The sequence below is a fragment of the Parasteatoda tepidariorum genome, chromosome 5 (genome assembly GCF_982258835.1).
Source record: "Parasteatoda tepidariorum strain Cologne lab strain chromosome 5, Ptep-v5.0, whole genome shotgun sequence".
Taxonomy (NCBI): domain Eukaryota; kingdom Metazoa; phylum Arthropoda; class Arachnida; order Araneae; family Theridiidae; genus Parasteatoda; species Parasteatoda tepidariorum.
The window spans coordinates 111,555,050-111,574,258 of NC_141759.1; the positions used below are offsets into that span (position 1 = coordinate 111,555,050).

At 25.3% G+C, this 19,209-nt stretch overlaps 1 protein-coding gene across 23 annotated transcripts in view; it reads right to left on the reverse strand.

The window, feature by feature from the left end:
* Positions 1-2,093: 2,093 nt before the first annotated feature.
* The window catches only part of LOC147810004 (uncharacterized), a 38,459-nt gene continuing 21,343 nt past the window's right edge, over positions 2,094-19,209 (reverse strand). For 11 of the 23 annotated variants that reach the window (XR_015434036.1, XR_015434038.1, XR_015434033.1 and 8 more), the window contains exon 5: positions 2,094-2,233. Coding sequence is in view for 10 of the 23 variants with exons in the window: in XM_087164800.1 (XP_087020926.1) it covers positions 2,116-2,233 (118 nt within the window). In the remaining 13 variants the exon portion in view is untranslated. Of the gene's footprint in view, positions 2,234-8,817; positions 11,171-14,178; positions 14,229-15,267; positions 15,317-15,337; positions 16,980-19,209 lie in introns of those variants that run through there. The other 12 variants (XR_015434028.1, XR_015434037.1, XR_015434032.1 and 9 more) reach the window with 5 other exon arrangements.

Below are 19,209 nucleotides of genomic sequence, written 5' to 3' on the forward strand. Positions count from 1 at the left end.
ATCATCTTTTGGATGTCTTCTTGAAATATTTTACTTACCTTAGTAAGTCTTTGACACCGAATTAAGCATAAGCTTTACTTCATGCACTATTTCCATCCATTCCAAGAAAGGGGAAAAAATACGCTTTTTTTGTGCCAACTCAAAGACGATTCCTTTTTAACAATAATTCGTCTCCCTCCCCGCGGATTTTATTGGAATCAACCCATTTCTAACAATACTAAATCCACTGAGCAATTTCTGTTGAATTATAGAAAAGTTTTAGTTCTGAGCGATTAAAAATTTCTTTAATTTTAATAAATATATTCGATTTTATAAAAATGTTCAAACACAATTCTAGGCAAGATGATCTTTTTGCTTATGACGAACTATCCCTCTAAAATTCTATCCCTATCTTTCTCTTATAACTTACACCCATATATCAAGATATGCAGTGCATTGGTCTCGCCATGTGGTAAAATGAATTTTAAGATGTTCTCTACCTAATAAAAATCTTAAGGGAAGAAGGAAATTTTTCTCAAAATGAGTAATTTGAGAAAAAAAATGTAATAACCGCCTCATATTATATTTGCATCATCATCAATTTTAATAACACCTGTGATATAGAGGACAAAAAAAGTTTTAAAAAAAAATGTTTAACGTATGCATATATTTTTAGAAGTTCTGACACTTATCCCTTAAATCTGCCTGAAGTTCCCTTGGGAACCAAAAAATTATGAACCCTTCAAATGCAGCTATTAATAGATAGAACGCTAATGATAGTAGTACCTATAACCGAAATACACAATTGTAGACATTAAATCTAGACTACTAAAATTTCTTTTAACCCGTCTCATATCATTATTGCAACATAAATGATTTTAGCAACAACTGTGTCAACTATCTAGTGCGACACGTACAAAATAAAATTATAAAAATAATTTTTAAATATCATTTAGCGTATGCGTTTAAGAAATTTTGACCAGTCTTTTGATTTAATATTAATATGGAAGTTCCCTTGTCAACCAAAAATCATTACAACGCTTCATTAGATGCTCGCCAAATGTTTCCCTCAATCGCAGCTATTAATAACAATGAAATAATACAAGGAAAACAATGACTATAACATTAAATATAGGCAACACATAAATTTTTTAACCAGTCTCATATCATAAATGCTACATTATCGATTTTAGCTACACCTGTTTCAACTACCAATAATTATATGGACAAAATAAAAATCTTTAGAATAGTTCACTTATTAATTAACATACTTATCTGTTTTTGAAAATTTTGACACCTGTCCTTTGACTCGGTATTAATATCAAAGTTCTTTTGCGAACCAAAAATTAATTAAAAATCATTTAAGTGCCTATCAAAGGATCCCCTCAAATGCAGCATTTAATAATAATTAGAAAACAAAAGTGAACAATGCCAATATCCGAAATAGACTATAGTAGACATGAAATGTAGAGTGCACAGATTTTTTTTTTAACCCGCATCATATCTTATTTGCTTCATCATTAATTTTAGCGACACCAGTGCTATCTAGGGTGAAATGGACAAAATAAAAAAATTTAAAAATATTTTTTAACATACGTGTGTTTTTGAAAATTTTGGACACATATCCATTGATTTGGTATTAATATCAATCCCTTTTGATCCAGAAATTAGTGTTCGCTGAATGACCCCTCAAAGGCAACTATTAATAATAATTAGTTGTAGCACTAGAGCTTATCGTCAAGATCACCGAAGTTATGCATCACTGGCTTTAGTGTGCGGGAGTGTAACCATCTTAGATCAGTCAGCGAAGGGACCAAGGAGTGTCATGCTTATATAACTGATATAGTTCAGATATGAATAGTTTGTCGTTTAGAAGTGAATCTTACTCGATATCTTAAGCACAAATTTATGAGAGTGTTGGGCTTGATTAAAAGCAACCATGTATAACAACTTTATTCAGTGATTAGTTTGTATTAATTGTAAATTAATTTTAACTACTTTAAGTTAGAAACAGTAACTGCTTAGTTGTATTGTTTTTAATTAATTATTATTAAGTAAATAATATAACTTTTATCTGAGCTTTGATTAATAAATGTGAAAGAAATAAAACTCAATTTAAAAAAAATTCTTTATTTCTTAAGTAATATATATTCTGCAACAAGTGAAAAAAATAACATTAATATAATTATTTCTTGTATCTTTTCTCAGAAGATTTTTCAGACTTAGCTTCTTTACAGGGTTCTCGATACATATACTGCAATAAAAAGTAAATTGCTATTACCTTTTAATAATACAGTTTAACAATTATAGAATGATAATGAAGTTTTATAGTGCCTAGCTATAAGAGAATCTTTTGTATACTGGGTATCTGCTACATTTTAGATTTTCAAATCCATGACTTTCCATGAATAATTCCAAGAAACTTTCATGACTTACCGAAGTTTAAATTTTCTCTGACAAAAACACAACAATAAATTTAAAAAAGAATTATAACAACATTAATTGAAATGATAGGTATAACCAAAACTGTTATACTATGCATTTTCATATTTATTGATTTAAAAAAAAAACAGAGTAAAGAAAGAGTTGAAGCAATAAAATAGCTGAAAAACATACAAAAGCAAATAACTAAATACAGTCAGATATATGTAGTTATTTAAAGCTGTTCAATTTCTTCTTAAAAGCATAAAATAAAAATAATAAATAAAAATATTCTGAAATCACTGGAGTTTGAAAGATAATTCCTTCTAGAAATGATGTTCTTTATTTCAGTTTTTGAAAGAACACCATAATTTTATAAAGAACAGGAAAAAAAAAACATTTTATGTGTAAATGAAATCTGACTGTGAATGGGGATTTTGTTACTAATTCAGATATTCAGAGCATCCGAACTTTCTGAAATTGGGGGGGGGGGGGATTACATTTTAAAAAATAGATATTTTGGCAACCTAAATCTATGAACTTTCCATGATTTTTTCAAAAAAAAAAATAGTTAAAATCATGACATTTCATGACAAATTTTGTTCAATACTGAAATCCATTACTTTTCAGGTGCACAGATACCCCGTATATAAATTAACAGAGAACAAGTCTAAAATGACAGAACACAAGATATCAGGGCAGTACTATGAAAAATTTTAACTGAGTACAAATGCTTTAGGATCTCAGCTCAAGTTATCCATAACCAAAATTGTTCACAGTCAACCGTTTGAAATAAATAAATAAAATAAAATAAAAATGAGTATTTTCATGTACAAGGATGGCTATTGAATTAAAGTGAGATATTATACCTTTGTTTCGATTCAAGATGAATGTTATTTTAATTAATTTATATTATTTAATAACGTAATTATGGCTCATTCTTAATGATACAATTTATGGATTCAGATGGCTGGATTTCAATTAAAATATCTTGAAATACATTAAAAATAATTTGCGAATTCAAATATACATGGATCACACTCTAGAACAACGGTTCCCAATTAACGTTCCACAGAACCCTAGGGTTCCGTGGAAGAGTCAAAATAGCTTCGACAGTTGAGACTTTTTAAAAAGTTTTTGAAATCTGTAATTGTATTTATAGTAATAAGTCAAAAAATTAGAATTAAAAACTTTGCTGTTAGAAAAATTAAATCTTTTTTTAAAAGTTTTCATTTCTAATTATTTGAAAAAGTATGAAAAAAAATGCATTTATAAGAATTTACAATAGTATTTCACACTGCGCTTTTCAAATAAAAATAAAACAACTGAATTTTTTAATAAAGAAAAATGCTTCCCTAATAATTATTTTCAATATTTAAAACAGTTTCTAATAGCAATATAAAAACAAATTTTCAACTAGACTAGATTCATCTCTAAGATAGTGTTGAACTCTTAAACATAAAACCTAAACTAAAATTATTAAAAATAAAAAAATGAAAAATTTTTATTTCTCTTTTTAAATATTAAAAGTTTAAAATAAAAATAAAGTATTTTATTTTAATTATTACCGGATAATTTAATAATTTAGGGCTCCATAGCCGGAAAAAATTGGGGACGGCTTTTCTAGAATTGTGCGATTTACTGTCCTGTTAACAGAAACCACAGAAAGAAGTATTTTCATCTAATTTCTGTTTGTATTTATTCGTCATTTGCATGTGCTTTACAGAGCTACATACTACCTTTCTTTAATCAGGATAAATATAAATACTAAAAGGTCTTTCATGCTCTATCCATTCTTTAAATAAAAATGGATCATGAAAAAAACTATGATTACCACATATATTAAAAATGTAAAACTAAGTTGCTTCTTTATGTTTCACTGCATTTTAAAAATATTTTTGCACTAAGTTTGACTTCCCAGCATTTAACATCTTTACCATTCAACAGTTTCATGGCCACTAGTAACTCAAATAACATTTATTCTTAGTAGCAGCTGATTTAGAATGAAAAAAGAATATTTGTATGGAAATATTTAACAATCTTGCTTAGGTATATTGAATAATAAAGTAAGTTGAACAATTTTTATTGCTGCCATTAACATCCTTACCCTTTATGAGTTGATTTTAATATTGTTGTAAATTTTTGTTTAAGTCTTTGTACAAAATATATAAAAGTTTTTATAAAAGTAACAATATTTGGTTTCCTGCAGAATATGCTAAATATTTTACATATAGGGAATTTTAGGGATTTTTATTGTCACCAAAATACGAAACCTTTATTACACTAATATACATAAATGGTCTGCAATATTTTTCATTTTTGATTTACATTATATGAATTTGAAACTTTCTGTTTCATGTTAACTCATAATTTTAAATAGCAGTATAAAAGTTAATAATCATTGATAATTATAAGATTTTATAATTTAAAAGGGGTGTTCTGAATAAAAAGAAACTGAAATTTTTAGAACAAAGAAAAAGAAAGATAGGAAAGCTTTAAACTGATTACTCTAAGTGAGGCCCACTTCATTATGTATTCATAATACTTATCTAAATATTCAAGCGAGACATAAAATGTATAAAAATTCTATTCTAATAGGGATTTTTTTTTAACTAGAAAACTCCCTCAATTATAGAGAATTTTCAAACATGTACAAAAATCAGGAAAATTTTTATTACATCCAGAAAAAAATGGCAAAATCCTGTAGAGTTGGTAGCTATGCTGCAGGACAAATTCCATACATCTTAAACTATATCATTACCATACATCTTAAATTTGTATAAGAATGGTAATGACAGTTTGAGAATTTTAATGACAGAAATCAAAATAGAATAATACAATGCAATTTTTATTTATTTTACAATCTTAATTTAAATTTAGTACATTGAATTGTATACATAATTTTACATGCTAAAATTTTGGCCGTTTTTTGTATAATAATTTTGAATTTTAATATTTTATTTGTTAAACTCATTAAAAATGTCTCTAGGTATTTTTAATAATTTTGCATTTTGATTTTATTTTTTATGATTTAAAATAGCTACAATAATTTGTAACCATCAGGGATACACTATTTTTTTTATTCATCTCAAAGAGTCATTGGCCATAGGATTAAGTTATAGGATATTTTTTAAAGACTCGGTCATAAAATGAAATAAAGCTCCTTTTTTTGTGTGAATAATAAGCTATTTTCATAACTGTTGTGAGTTTGTAACAACTGTTGGGTCATCCTAGATGCCACTCAATTTCAGAAAAAAATTCCCTGATTTTTCCAGGTATATCAGATAAATTTCAATGGAAATTCATATCATATTTTATTTATACCAATACCATGCAATTTTTTATCAGAAAACTTTGATTTGTTTTATTCCTTATGTCAAAAATTAGATTTTGTGAGCAAAACCATATAATTGAATGAGAATGGATACATAGAAAAGTTTCACTTAAAAGTAGAATTTTATAAAATAATTGTAATAAACATTAGAATTACTTAACTCGAATCTCAATAACTGATTATTGTTATTGAAAATTCTGAGAATGGTTTTTTCTAGGTATGATGTAGGAATTTTCTAGGTATTTTATAAAAAACTGTAACTTTCCCTGACTATTTCTGGTTTTTAGAGTTAAAATAAAATTCTCTGAGAAATCCAAGTTTTCCCTGTCATCTATAACACATGAAAGCCCGCTCATGTTTGACCTTTCTTTAGCCAATATTATTATCCATGCTAATTCTGAAAACGAAGTAAAGCATCAATATGAAGAAAAGTCACTTTTGGGAAACTGGTTTTACATTTTAATACTTGAACAATTATTCCAATGCTACATTATCTGGGCTAAGAATAAGTCTTCGATTTAAATAATTTTCATTAAGAAAAATTTCTCTAAGTTGACAGTTTTAAAAAAGCTGAATAACTTTTAAAATATTTAAATTTTTTGCCCATTTTATAGTCAGGATAATTCACTAGGGCAAGCTAGTGTTGTGATGCCACAATGGACATTACAGATCTTCTAGCTTTTAAAATTTCTTTAATTTCTTAAACTTGCTTCTTTACTCATTCTTAATCAAATTATAATTAAATTAAATCAATTAGTTAATTTTTATAAATAGCGAATATAAAATATTTTATTCTTTTCTCACTGATCAATGTAACGGCTAACTTTTTATTTCAATAATAATGCAGACTCATTAATTCACTGTTGCGCTTAATAGAATTTTTTTATTTTATTTATAACTCTTTATTCTTAAAATTCTTATCACAAATATGTTCCAGTTACACAGTCATAGTAATTCTCACAGTCTTGCTGGCGATTTGTGACTGCCAAGGTATTTCTCAAACCTAATATTGATTATGGGGGACTGGCTTTATTTTTGGCTATGTTATTTTTCGATAAATCACCAACCTTGGATCTCTTCTCATGATTCTAACTGTCTGTGGGGAACAATTCAATTACTTTTTAATTTAGCTTTTCATTAAGTAGGTCATGGGAGATTTAACTCCTATGGCCTGTCTTTATTAATATTGTGCAAAATTTATTTAACTTAAAGTCTTATTGATAAAATATGATTTTTGTAACTTGAGCTCTACAAATACTACTAAATAAAAGTTTTATTATAATTTATGATTTAGTTTTCATCTTCAACTTAATTTTTCATTATCCTGCTTTTCATCACTACCTTCAATTAGTCAATTATACCATACAACTTCCAACCACACCTGAATTTCGACTTCACAACTGCATATAATTGTAAATTCTTTTAGAGTGTAAGGCTGTGGTCAACTTTATAATCTTCTTTGTGAAAGTAGTCAAGAGGCATTTTAACTATTACACATGTTTTTATTTTACAAAGCATTACTTGATCAAATTCAAAATGAAAGAAAATAAAACAATGAAAATTTTCATTCATAAAATTTGCAAATAAAAAAAAATTACAGATTTATAAAGTTAAGAAGAGCAATGATTTTTAGATCTAAGAAGAATGCTTTAGTGCCAAATTACCAAAGAGAGTTACTTTATCATATACTTCCATGAAAAAAATTATATAAATATTTTTGTAAGATCATAAAAAATCTACATTGACCCACAAAAAAAGAGAGATTATAAAATGCAAAGTAAGAAAAAAAGGAATATCTTGTAGATAAGGTAAAACCTATGCTAAGGAAATTCTTTTTAAATGGTGTGTATCATAGTCAACATTTTGTCAAGCAAACACCTCCAGGGTTGTAAAGCAAAATGTATCAGTAAAGGTGTAAAAACATGCACATTTCAACATAAAATTCGGAAATTTTTTGTGCTTTATTCTTTAGTACATCTAAGATATTAGATTTCAAGCATGAATCCATGTTTCCACAATAATTATCATCCATAATACTAAATTGTTTGTCTTCAAAATATTTATGCTTGAATTATTTTATTTTAAGTTTTTCAAATGCCTAATTTAATAGTATTTAATGAAATAAACATTATTTGACTAATAAGACTTTGAAATACTAAATAAAAATAAAATAATATGTATTCTCAATTTGAAAAATTGGAATAAATTTAGAATTTGCTTAAATTTATATGAAAAAAAAAACTTACATTTTCAAATGTTATTCGAGGCACACTAATATTAACTTTAAAAGAACTTACAAAAACTGTATTTTTCGAATTTATACATGATTTATGACAAAGAATGATAATGACAGTTTGTGACTAATTTATAAAATCAGGCCTTGTTAGCTTTAAAATAAACATAATCTTTTATGAACATTTGTAGTTCCCCAAATATATATGTATATGTATATATCTTGCCTTTCTAAGAAAATAAAAAACTGTACCCATAGAGAAAATTTAAAAAATTTAGGAATGAAAAATCTCACATTACAATATGTATACTATAACCATTTTGATACAAGGTGAATAAAAAGAAAATATTCAATAAATCAGTACTGAATAACTTTATTTATTATTTGCTCCCCTCTCTGGTGGTTTAAAGTTATAAAATTAAAAGTAAAACACATTTTTTTGTAGATCATCCTATCAGAATAAAGATTAACTGCATTCTGCATAACTTGGCAGCAACTGCTTGCAGCCGACTCACGATAGTCGATATTTGCCACTGTCAAATAATTTTTCTCTCGTAAATATTTTGTCCTTTCTAGGAGCTATAAGACACTCATTTTCACAGTATCAGTATTAAAACTGCTCAGTATAGGTACAGTATTAATAAATAACAAATATATATTAATATAATACTTTGAACCTATACTAGTATATTTAGTACCTATTACACAACATTTCAATTTTTGAGTTTTGAACAAAATACATTTAACATTGGAAGAAAACTAAAGCCCAAATTTTAAATTGAAATAGAATTTTTATAGGACCAAGAAATATAATTTTGAGCAAGATCAATTCTTTATCCGACTTTAAAAATATTTAAATGTAGTGGTGGAAAAAGGTGAAAATTATTCTAATTTTAAGAGTTCACATGCCATTAGAATGCTACAGGGTGGTCACTCAAATCAGATTTCAAATTTCCCTGATTTTTCCAGTTTTTCCAGATAAAAATCCTAAAATTTCCAGGTTTTTGTTTCTTTTTTCTTATAAAGTGTAGGATGTGTGTACAAGAAAAGTGTCTATATTATAAAATATTTTATTCAAAATGTTATTTTTTTAACATATCATCTTGAAAAAAATTATTTATTTTGACAATATGGCAAGATTTTTTATTTATTTTTTAATGCTTTGGTACAAAATTTTGAATCAAAAATCATATATTGACCAACAAAAGAGTAAAATTAAATATTAATATATAGTTAGTTCTTAAAAAAACCTATTTTTCTCAAATTAAAATATGTTATAAAAGATTAAAATGAAATAGAAAAAATTAGCATTAATGCAACAATTCGTCGACAAACATTGCTGTTAGCGATTGTAAAAAAAAAAAAAATGTGTGATTGGTTGGTTTGCTGAGAAAAAATAATTCACAGATTTTTTTGAATGGGAATACAAAAACTTTCAGAAAAAGAGTGGAATATAAAATCTATTATTATTAAATTATAACCAACCAATTTTTGGAGAATTTTATAAAGTTAAAAATACAAAAACATTTTGTCAAAATAGAAAAAAAAATTACCACCCAAAGCATCGGAACAAACTTGAGCCATAAATGGATTCAGCCCAAAGACAGTATTTAAAAATAGAAGCTAATATCCTAAATCTTTTTCCACCTACACCAGAATCTTTCCTAAATTGCACAGTCCCATAGTGGTCAAAGGTTTCTGCATTCGTTTAGCAACAGTAGGAGAATTTTATGTGGCATTCTAGTTTAACAGCTGTAATGGAGCAAATTTTGATGCAAGCAAAGTATTGATGATATTTCAACTGTTTGGCGATACATTTCCGTTAAAAAAAAGTGGATATAATGGATGAAATAATTTAAATTAAGAAAATTAGTAAATAATTTAAATTAGTGAAATTAAAAAAATTATCAAAGAAAAAATTTCCATCTTTTCTTTAAAATTCCCGGATTTTTTCAGGTTTTTGTCCAAATTTCCCTGATATTTCCAGTATAAAAAAATTCCCTGATAATTCCAGGTTTTCCAGGTGGGTGGCCACCCTGTCATATTGTAAATTTATTTACCATAAATTAAACTATGCACCGAAAATAATTAAAATATTGCTTAAAATTCTCCAAAATATTTCTCTAATTTCTTTTCATTCATTCTCTGAATAAATGAAAAGAAATTATAAATCATTTAACAATCTAAAATTTTGTGCTCTAAAACGAGTCAATATTTTTTAAATAATATTTTTCTACAGAATTAAACAATTCCATCTATATAATTTCAAACTAGATTTTTTTAAATTTATAATTTTTTTAAACTATAGATTGATTACAGAGACCTTTGTTTCTTATCAGTGAAGCAAAATCAAGGTTGTTGCTTTACTAATGTCTGGACATAAAAAAAGATCTATTTAGTAGTAAACTGTTAAACACCTGCCTTAGCTATTAATGATCTCTCATAGATAGTGAAAAAGGATGATAGGTTAAATAAAGGGTTGATTAATATTGTTTCCTTCTGATATTTCCCAAATGTTATTTTATTATAATGCATAGATGTAGATTAAATTCATTATGAAGACTTATAAATTCGAAGTTATGTTTGGAAACAGAAAAAGTGTTCGAAAAAAGGTTGACCTCAAACTTCTTCTTTTCTAAATTGCTATAATACATCAATAAAAGTATCCAATTTAATAAAATAATCAATGTGAAAATGCAGAAGAAAAAATAAAAACATCGAAGTGATAAAAGAAAAATAAATAAAACAGCGTAATTTATATGAATGTTATAAGTTTGAAAAACAATATTTATTTCAGATAAGATTCCTTCAGTAAACGTAATTTTTAATGAAAAATGTTCGTTGAATCAGAAAATTGTTATATAATTAGATAGCAACTAGAAGTAAATAGGTCATGAGCTAAAGAAGCTTTAAATTATTTATATAATTGATATAAATGTTCAATATTAAATTTGCTCCAAAACACTCATTTGCTCCAAAACACACTCTAGTTCGTCTGAAATTATATTTAGCATTATTCTTTTTTAATTCGCAATTAATAAATATAGAAATTATCAATTTATGTTTTAAATTTTTGGCTATTATATATTAGCTGAAATCAAAGCTAATAACTCCTTTTTTCATTGATGATGTTATTTTTCCATTGCCATTCAGAATTGCAAGAAAATCTGCAGGATTTTTCTCATTATTGATGCAAACAAATACTAAATTAAAACAAAACAAAAAAAAATATGAAGGAAAAGAATTTTAAAGTCATAAAATAAAAGTTTTATTTTAATTTAACAAAAAAAAAAAATCAAATTCTATATGATATACGAGAAACAATAAACAAAGATCATAGCAACAATTAAACAATAAACTAAGAAAAATTAACATAAAATAATAAGACTAACTAAAATTAATAAAAAAGTTCATATAAACTTTCACAAAACTAAAATGAAATAAAAAATATATATAAAAGAAAGTAAATCATATTCTAACATTTAAGCAAAATTAATAGATCTATAAATAAATAAATTAATTAACTAACTAAATAAAATAAATAAATAAGCAAAATAAAGTAAATAAGAAAAAAAAATAATAAAAAGAAAAATAAATAAAAAAAATTAATTATGCTAATATTTTACTAAAATTAATTGCAATAATACAAAACCTTATACAATACAAATTTCAGTAAAACTCCAGTCTATAGATAAAAAAGTGTTAGTAATTAAATAAATAATAATAACCTAAATAATAAAATAAAGTTGTGTTATAGAAGCACAAAATTACTAGAAAACTCAACAGTGAATTGAAACAAAACTACTTTTAAGTTTACTAAAGCTAAGCGTAGAGTAATTAAAAGTATTTAAAGAAAAAAGTACACAAAATACTCTAGCTCAAAATATCATTCACAATTCAAAATAAAATTAAATTTTTTGAATTAAACAATATCACACAAATCTAAAATCTACAGGCAAAATAATTTAATTTTGCAATCAAACAAGATTAACTGAAAATTTTAACAATATATTCAGACTACAACTAAAATAATTCTTCAGTAAAACATTACAAGTGCAGTAACATTTTGACAGAACTAATAATTGGTGACAAATATTAATTGTAGTAATATTCAATTAAACCATATAAAAATGTATGTACATTTTTTTTTCATCTACAAACATAAGTTTAGAAAACTTTCAACCTATAAAGTAAGAGGAAACCAAATTCCGAAAGTTAAGCAATTCAATTCTACCTTTAAATGACATGACTGTTTACAATTCGGAATACCAATGAAATTCTAAAGTAAAAATAATTTAAAAATTAGATTAAAATTTTTTTTGAAAAAATATAAATTACAAATTTTGAAACTTAAACAAAAATAGGATAACAATAGATGGAAATAATAATGGTTCTATTAATGTAAACTGCTTACAGTGAGCTGGAAAAAAAGAGATATCAACCTAAATAATTTTTGTTTTAATGAATGCTTTAAATAAGCTAAATAATTAGTATATCTATTTCTAAAATATGTCATTAGACACCAAAGTATGTTTTCTCTAAGTGAAAATATGACAGATTTGGCTTTTTAATTTTCAAAACACAAAGTAATGGGTAGTCTAAATTTGACACTGAAAAATAGTGGAAAGGATAAATTGTAAACACATAAAGCACAAATTATATATTATATTATTTATTTGGCAAAATAAAATGAAATTTAGTAAATTAAAGAAAAAAACGTAGAAAAAAATTATTAATAAGTAATAATTATTTTAAAAACGAGTGAAAAATATGCGTAAGAAAAATTTGAATATATAATCATGTAAATCAAAAAAATTTTTTTTATAGAAACAATACAGTTAATAAAGATAAATTAATATTAATGGAAACTTATATTAATGGAGACTAATATTAATGGAAACTAATTTTAAATGTTTTAACAGTAAACTAAATTTAATACATAAATTAATGAAATAAAAAAAAAGAGTTGCTAATACGTAGAATACAAAAACTTAAATATATTATTTAAATTCAAGCCAATTGAAATCTAAAAATTAAACAAGTAAATATACTAAATAATTAAAATGTAAAAGTAGATAAAGTAATACTATTATAAACTTATGTGAAGTGTACTAATACTTAAATTAAATTCATATATAAGTAATGTAAGAAAACACTTTTACATGCAAAAAAAAAAACATTAACATATTATTCATAAATCAAAAAATGCTGTAATTGCATAACATTCAAAAATGAAGGTATACGAGTATTACCATTCATTAAACAATATAGATCAAATTCTACAATTTACAATATATATATATATATATATATACAAAATAAAATTAATTAAACAGTAAAAAGGAGAAAAGTATTAATATAAATTTATGCTTAAATTTTATAACAAAAAAAATGCAATTTACAAATAAAAACATTGATTGATAATAACTTATACTAAACTAAAAGTAATTAAATATAAAAAAAACGAAGTTAACAAATTAAAGTCTAATATAAAAATATATATTATTTATACAGCTAAAGATAAAATCTGTAGACTGAATAATGTACGAAAAAATCAAAAATTAATATATGTTACAAAAGCAAAACACAGACTAAAGTGAAAATTTTGCATAAATAAAATTAAGAAAAAACTTGGAAAGGCATTAAACATAAAAAAAATTCTGTAAATAACTCAAAAAAGTGTATTAAAATAACTCGACAACAAATTAATGTTTTATACTAAACGTGTACTAATACTAAACTGAAACTTATAGAAAAATTAATGTAATAAAACTTTTAAAATCATTTAAAAAAAATTACTAAACAAAAAAAGTAAATTAAGAAAAAAGTAGCACTATCGTAACCTAAAACTATTTTAAAAATTATGGTAAGAAAAAACTTAAAATATAAAAAGGTGAAATAGTTTTAATGCGGCAAAAGAAAGTGATATTCTGTAAATTAAAAAGAAGTTTACCAGAAAGAACAAATGTCCCTTTTTGTAAAAAAAAATTCACAATACTGTTAAAAATAAGAACGCATGTAAGTTTTAAGAAGCTTTTGAGTGATCACAAAAAATATGGGGTCTCCAATAAAAAAAAGGGAGAGTTGAGACCAATATTAGAAATAGCATCAAAAGAGTTTTCCAAACACAAAAAAAAAAGCTTTTACACACATTAAATTTAATTACAAAATAAATACAAATCAAAAGATTTATTAAAAATTATTTATTTACCTGAATAGATCTTGTTAAACTTAAGAGCTATTCTTCAAGGATGCAGATTTCTGTAAAAAGAATTTTTATAAATGAAAAAATTATATTACTCTTACCTACAATACAATATCATCATACAAAATGGGATAAATATATAAGGTAAGGTAAGCTAAATATGTAAAATAAAATTAGTTGAAGATAGGTTTTTTTTCAGGTATGTAACGAATACTCGTCCTTTTTGTGGAACATTTGGTTCGTCGAACATTTGGCCAAATATTAGGCCGAATAAAAATTGATAAATTATTTATAAAAATTATTTTTCGACAAAGTTTTCTAGGAAGAAATTTTAAAAGATTTAATAAAAAAACAATCTGAAATAATATATTTTGCTATGCATAATTAGAAATAGTTTTTATACATATTTATTAAGTTCTAAAACTTGTTAATTCATGTTCTGAAAGACACATGAAACTTTACTTTTTTCTTTTTAAATAGCAGTTAGTCAGTGTTTTCAATCTTTATTTCTAATTATTTTAAACATTCCTATCAAAAGTTCTTTTTTATGCAATATCAAAAAAGTCGTGTGTAAATTTTGAAGAAGAAAAAAAGTAGTCACAAAAAAAGTAGAAAAAAACATTAACATATTATTCATAAATCAAAAAATGTTTTTTCAAAAGCATAACATGTAAAAATGAAGGTATACGAGTATTACATTCATTAAACAATATAAATCAAATTCTATAATTTGCAAACAAAAAATTATGCATAAAAATTTAAACAGTAAAAAGGAGAAAAGTATTAATATAAATTAATTATATAAATTTAATTAAAAGATAATGATATTCTGTAAATGAAAAACAAAATTTACCAAACAGAGAAAAATGAACAAATGTCCCTTTTTACAAAAAAGATTTCACATTGCTGTTAAAAATAAGGCCGTATGTAAGTTTAAAGAAGCTTTGGAGTGATCACGGAAAATAAGGGTCTGCCGTTAAAAGTAGGGAGATTTAAGACCAATATTAGAATAGATTTAAAAGAGCTTTTACACACATTAAATTTAATTATGAAACAAATACAAAACAAAAGACTTATTAAAAATTATTTATTTACCTCAACAGATCTTGTTCAACTTAGAGCTCTTCTCCAAGGATGCATATTTCTGAAAAAAGAATTTTTACGAATGAAAAAATTGTATTACTCTTACCTACAATACAATATCATCATACAAAATGGGATAAATATATATGGTACGGTAAATATGTAAAATAAATCAAATTTTTAAAGAAATTCTGCTAATATAGACCTCCCTGCAAGTTCTAGATTGTTTCCTTTACATGGCAGAATTTTCTCCCGATAAAATGAAATAAAATAAATATTTCATTTAGATATACTATTAGATATCTCATTAGATATGATTAGATTTTGTTATTTTATGACCGTTGCTGAACAGCCGACCCAATTTTGGGTTTATGACTACTAATACTCAACTCTGTAGTCTTGTTATTTTGAACCAATCCAGAAGACGAGGAAATTCTTAGATCAGTACCTCCAGAGGAGGTACTGATCTAGCATGGAGGACTTTGTGACTCGACAGATTTAACGTGCACCGGTCACCATTTAATTCACGGGGAGTGTTCGGCCGACGGGGATCGAACCCACTCTCTCTTAGACATGGGCTCGGTGCCCTACTAACCAGGCTATCCCAGTCCCGATATCATTTGATCTGCATTACAGGGTTGCCACAGAAAAAAATGAGCAAAATAGTGGCTTCTAGTAGCCTAAAGCATGAAAATAGTCGCCTAAATAAAAACAATTTTTTTCAATAACATGACTAAAATTTTATCAAATGACTTCATTGTAATCCATTTAGTCAAGTTGACGGCCAATACGATAATTTTTAAATTAACGTTAGTGTTCTAACACTAAATTTTTATAGAAAAAAAAATTAGTATATTTGCAGAACATTAAATACTTTTAAATGCTAGAATTAATGCATCATAGTATCGTATTAAAAATTGGATTCTTTAAAATCAGGCAGAGTTTAGTAGCAATAACCGTTGAAAAGGAGACTGAGAAACAAAATAGATTCACAATGGAATCCGTGCAAATTGAGAGCATTAGAAAGTGATGACTCAAATTTGCAATTCAATATTTTTTTTTATTTTTTAGAAACAAAAATTCATTATATTCAGAAGATGCCGCAGGTTGTCAACCCAATTTATGCTAAAATAAAACACTGCTAGGAGCACAGAAAAGTCTCCTAATAGTCGCCTTTTCCAAAAAATAGTTGCTTTTATAGCCTTTTCAGGTGACAAAAGTAGCCATAGTTGCCTGAGGCCGAAAATAGTTGCAAATAGTCGCATTTTAGTCACCTGAGGCATCCCTGCATTCTCTCATTAGATATCACTTGGCCTTAAATGTAAATAATTACTAAATATGGTTTTCTCAACTATAGGTAAACATAAACAAATAATTAAAATTTGTTTATATTATCTACAGCCTAGAAACCTAGATGTAGAGACTATAAATTAACTGAAATATTCCTTAAAAACTCTTTAAGTTTTCCGTAAATGGATTCAGCCCAAAGACAGTATTTAAAAATAGAAGCTAATATCCTAAATCTTTTTCCACCTCCATCACAATCTCTCCTAAATTGCACAGTCCCATAGTGGTCAAAGGTTTCTACATTCGTTTAGCAACAGTGGGAAAATTTAATTTTATGTGACATTCTAGTTTAGCAGAGCTGTAATGGAGCAAATTTTGATGCAAGCAAAGTATCGTTAAGTAGATGATATTTCAACTGTTTGGAGATACATTTCTGTCTAAAAAGAGTGGGTATAATGAATTAAATAATTTAAATTAAGAAAATTAGTAAATAATTTAAATTAGTGAAATTAAAAAAATTATGAAAGAAAAAATTTCCAGCTTTCCTTTAAAATTCCCTGATTTTTCCAGGTTTTTATCCAAATTTCCCTGATTTTTCCAGTATAAAAAAATTGCCTGATAATTCCAGGTTTTCCAGGTGGATGGCCACCCTGATAAATAGACACTTTTAGATCGGAATGAAAATAAGAGATTGTTATTGTAGATGTTGTGATGTAAAATATTTATATTGAATGATATTTTTTTAAAAAAATTAAAAATAGCATGTGATTACCCATTTTTCTATTAAGAAAAATTTTAAATTGTTTCAAAATAATTTAAACAGTTGAATTACATTAAAAATATTCATCAAAAGTAATAAAAAAATTACATTTATGATGTACTTTTTATTTTCATAAAAATAAGTAATGTCCATAAAGCTTGACAAATTGAATATAAAATTACTATACATAAACTCTCAAAATTAACTTTTTCTTACTACTTAATTAATTCTATAGGTTAGCAATCCCATAATTAGAATAAAAAATATTATGCACAAGAGAAATTTCTTCTGACAAAAATCGCTGAAAATCAATTACCCAACATAAGCATTAATGACCATTCCAGCTTAAAGAGAAACACTCTGGGATAATAAGTTTATCCACGAAAAAAAATCTTTAAAGGAACATTATTGCTTAGTATAAATGAGCAGTTTTAGTAAAATTAGTAGCTTATGACGTAGGTGGTATATGGGTGATTCTTAGGAAACATGACAATTCAGACCAAAAAATTTCTACAAATTTAAAGTCTTCAACACAATCAAAACATGTTTTTTGTATATTTATTTAGTTACATTTATTAATATCTTACAGATAGCAGTGTAGTTTATTGACATTCTCTCAAGAAAAAAATAAAATAGAAATTCACCACATTTTGAATGCCAGGAAAATGACATATTAGCTTAGAAGTTCTAAAAAACAGTCATTTTAAGCTATTAGTAAGTAACATAACCTAAGCCCTTATGTTAGATGGACCATGAATAACTTAAATTAATTCTTTTATCTACTGCAGAGAGAATCAAAAAAAAATTTTGTTGCTGATATGTACAGAATAAAATTGTGTAGAATAATCAATCATTAAATAAATAAATAACTTTGATCACATCCAAGCATATTACAATCATATATAAACTTGGTAATAGTTTAATATTTGCTTTCCCTCCTTACAGTATTAGCAGTTTAAAAAAAATTTACGTAGATAGTATACACCAGACGGAGACAAATATATAAAAATTATAAAATGATTTTTTTACTTAACTAATAATTACGAGTATTTTTTCACTTTTGCTAAAATTCCAAATATTGAAACAGATCCGCTTAAATTAGTAAGACATTTTTATAATGTTTTTTTTTAATTAAATAATTATGCATTACTGCTACTGACTGAAAACTTATTAAAAAACTTTACACATATATAAAGCTCTTTATTGTACTGTTTGATGGTTTCATGCTGAGTGAAACAGTAAATAAGAAATTTTAAATTTATTATATAAGTTCTATAATGCTCATTTTGAATAAAAAGGAAGGAAGGCAATTTTAATAACTTGCATTGCTCACTTGCATTTTGATCACTCAAAAAATTAATAATAAACAAAAATATTTTAAGATTTTTTTTTCCTTTTTAAATTAATCCTTGAGACAAATTTTACATTTATTTGCATCTATTTTGAAAAAACAGGTTTTTGAAGTTCCTTCTTAATTCTAAGAAAACAAAAATTATCAGTCAAGTTTTTCTGTTATAAAAAAAATTATTAGTTAAAACTTTTCTACATAAGTAATTTTTAGCAAACAAATAACTGACTAACACAGCAACAAAAATTTGTACCCTACAACTAAGGATTTAAGTAGCCCTGGGCGAAACATTTAATCAAGGTTAAAATTTTGTTTTGTTAAAAAAAATACAGATTTACCATTGGAATTTTTTATTTCACTCAGATTTTTTTTAAAAACTCCTTTCACGTTTTAAGACCCTATATTCTAGGGATTGAAAATTAGAGTATATCGAAAAAAAAAGGTATGTTTATTAAAAGAAAGTATGTTTATGTATGTCATGTAAAGCTATTCAGAGTGGTTCTTTCTTAATTCATCCACTATACTTAAGGCAACTCAGTTAAACTTTTTTATGTAACTG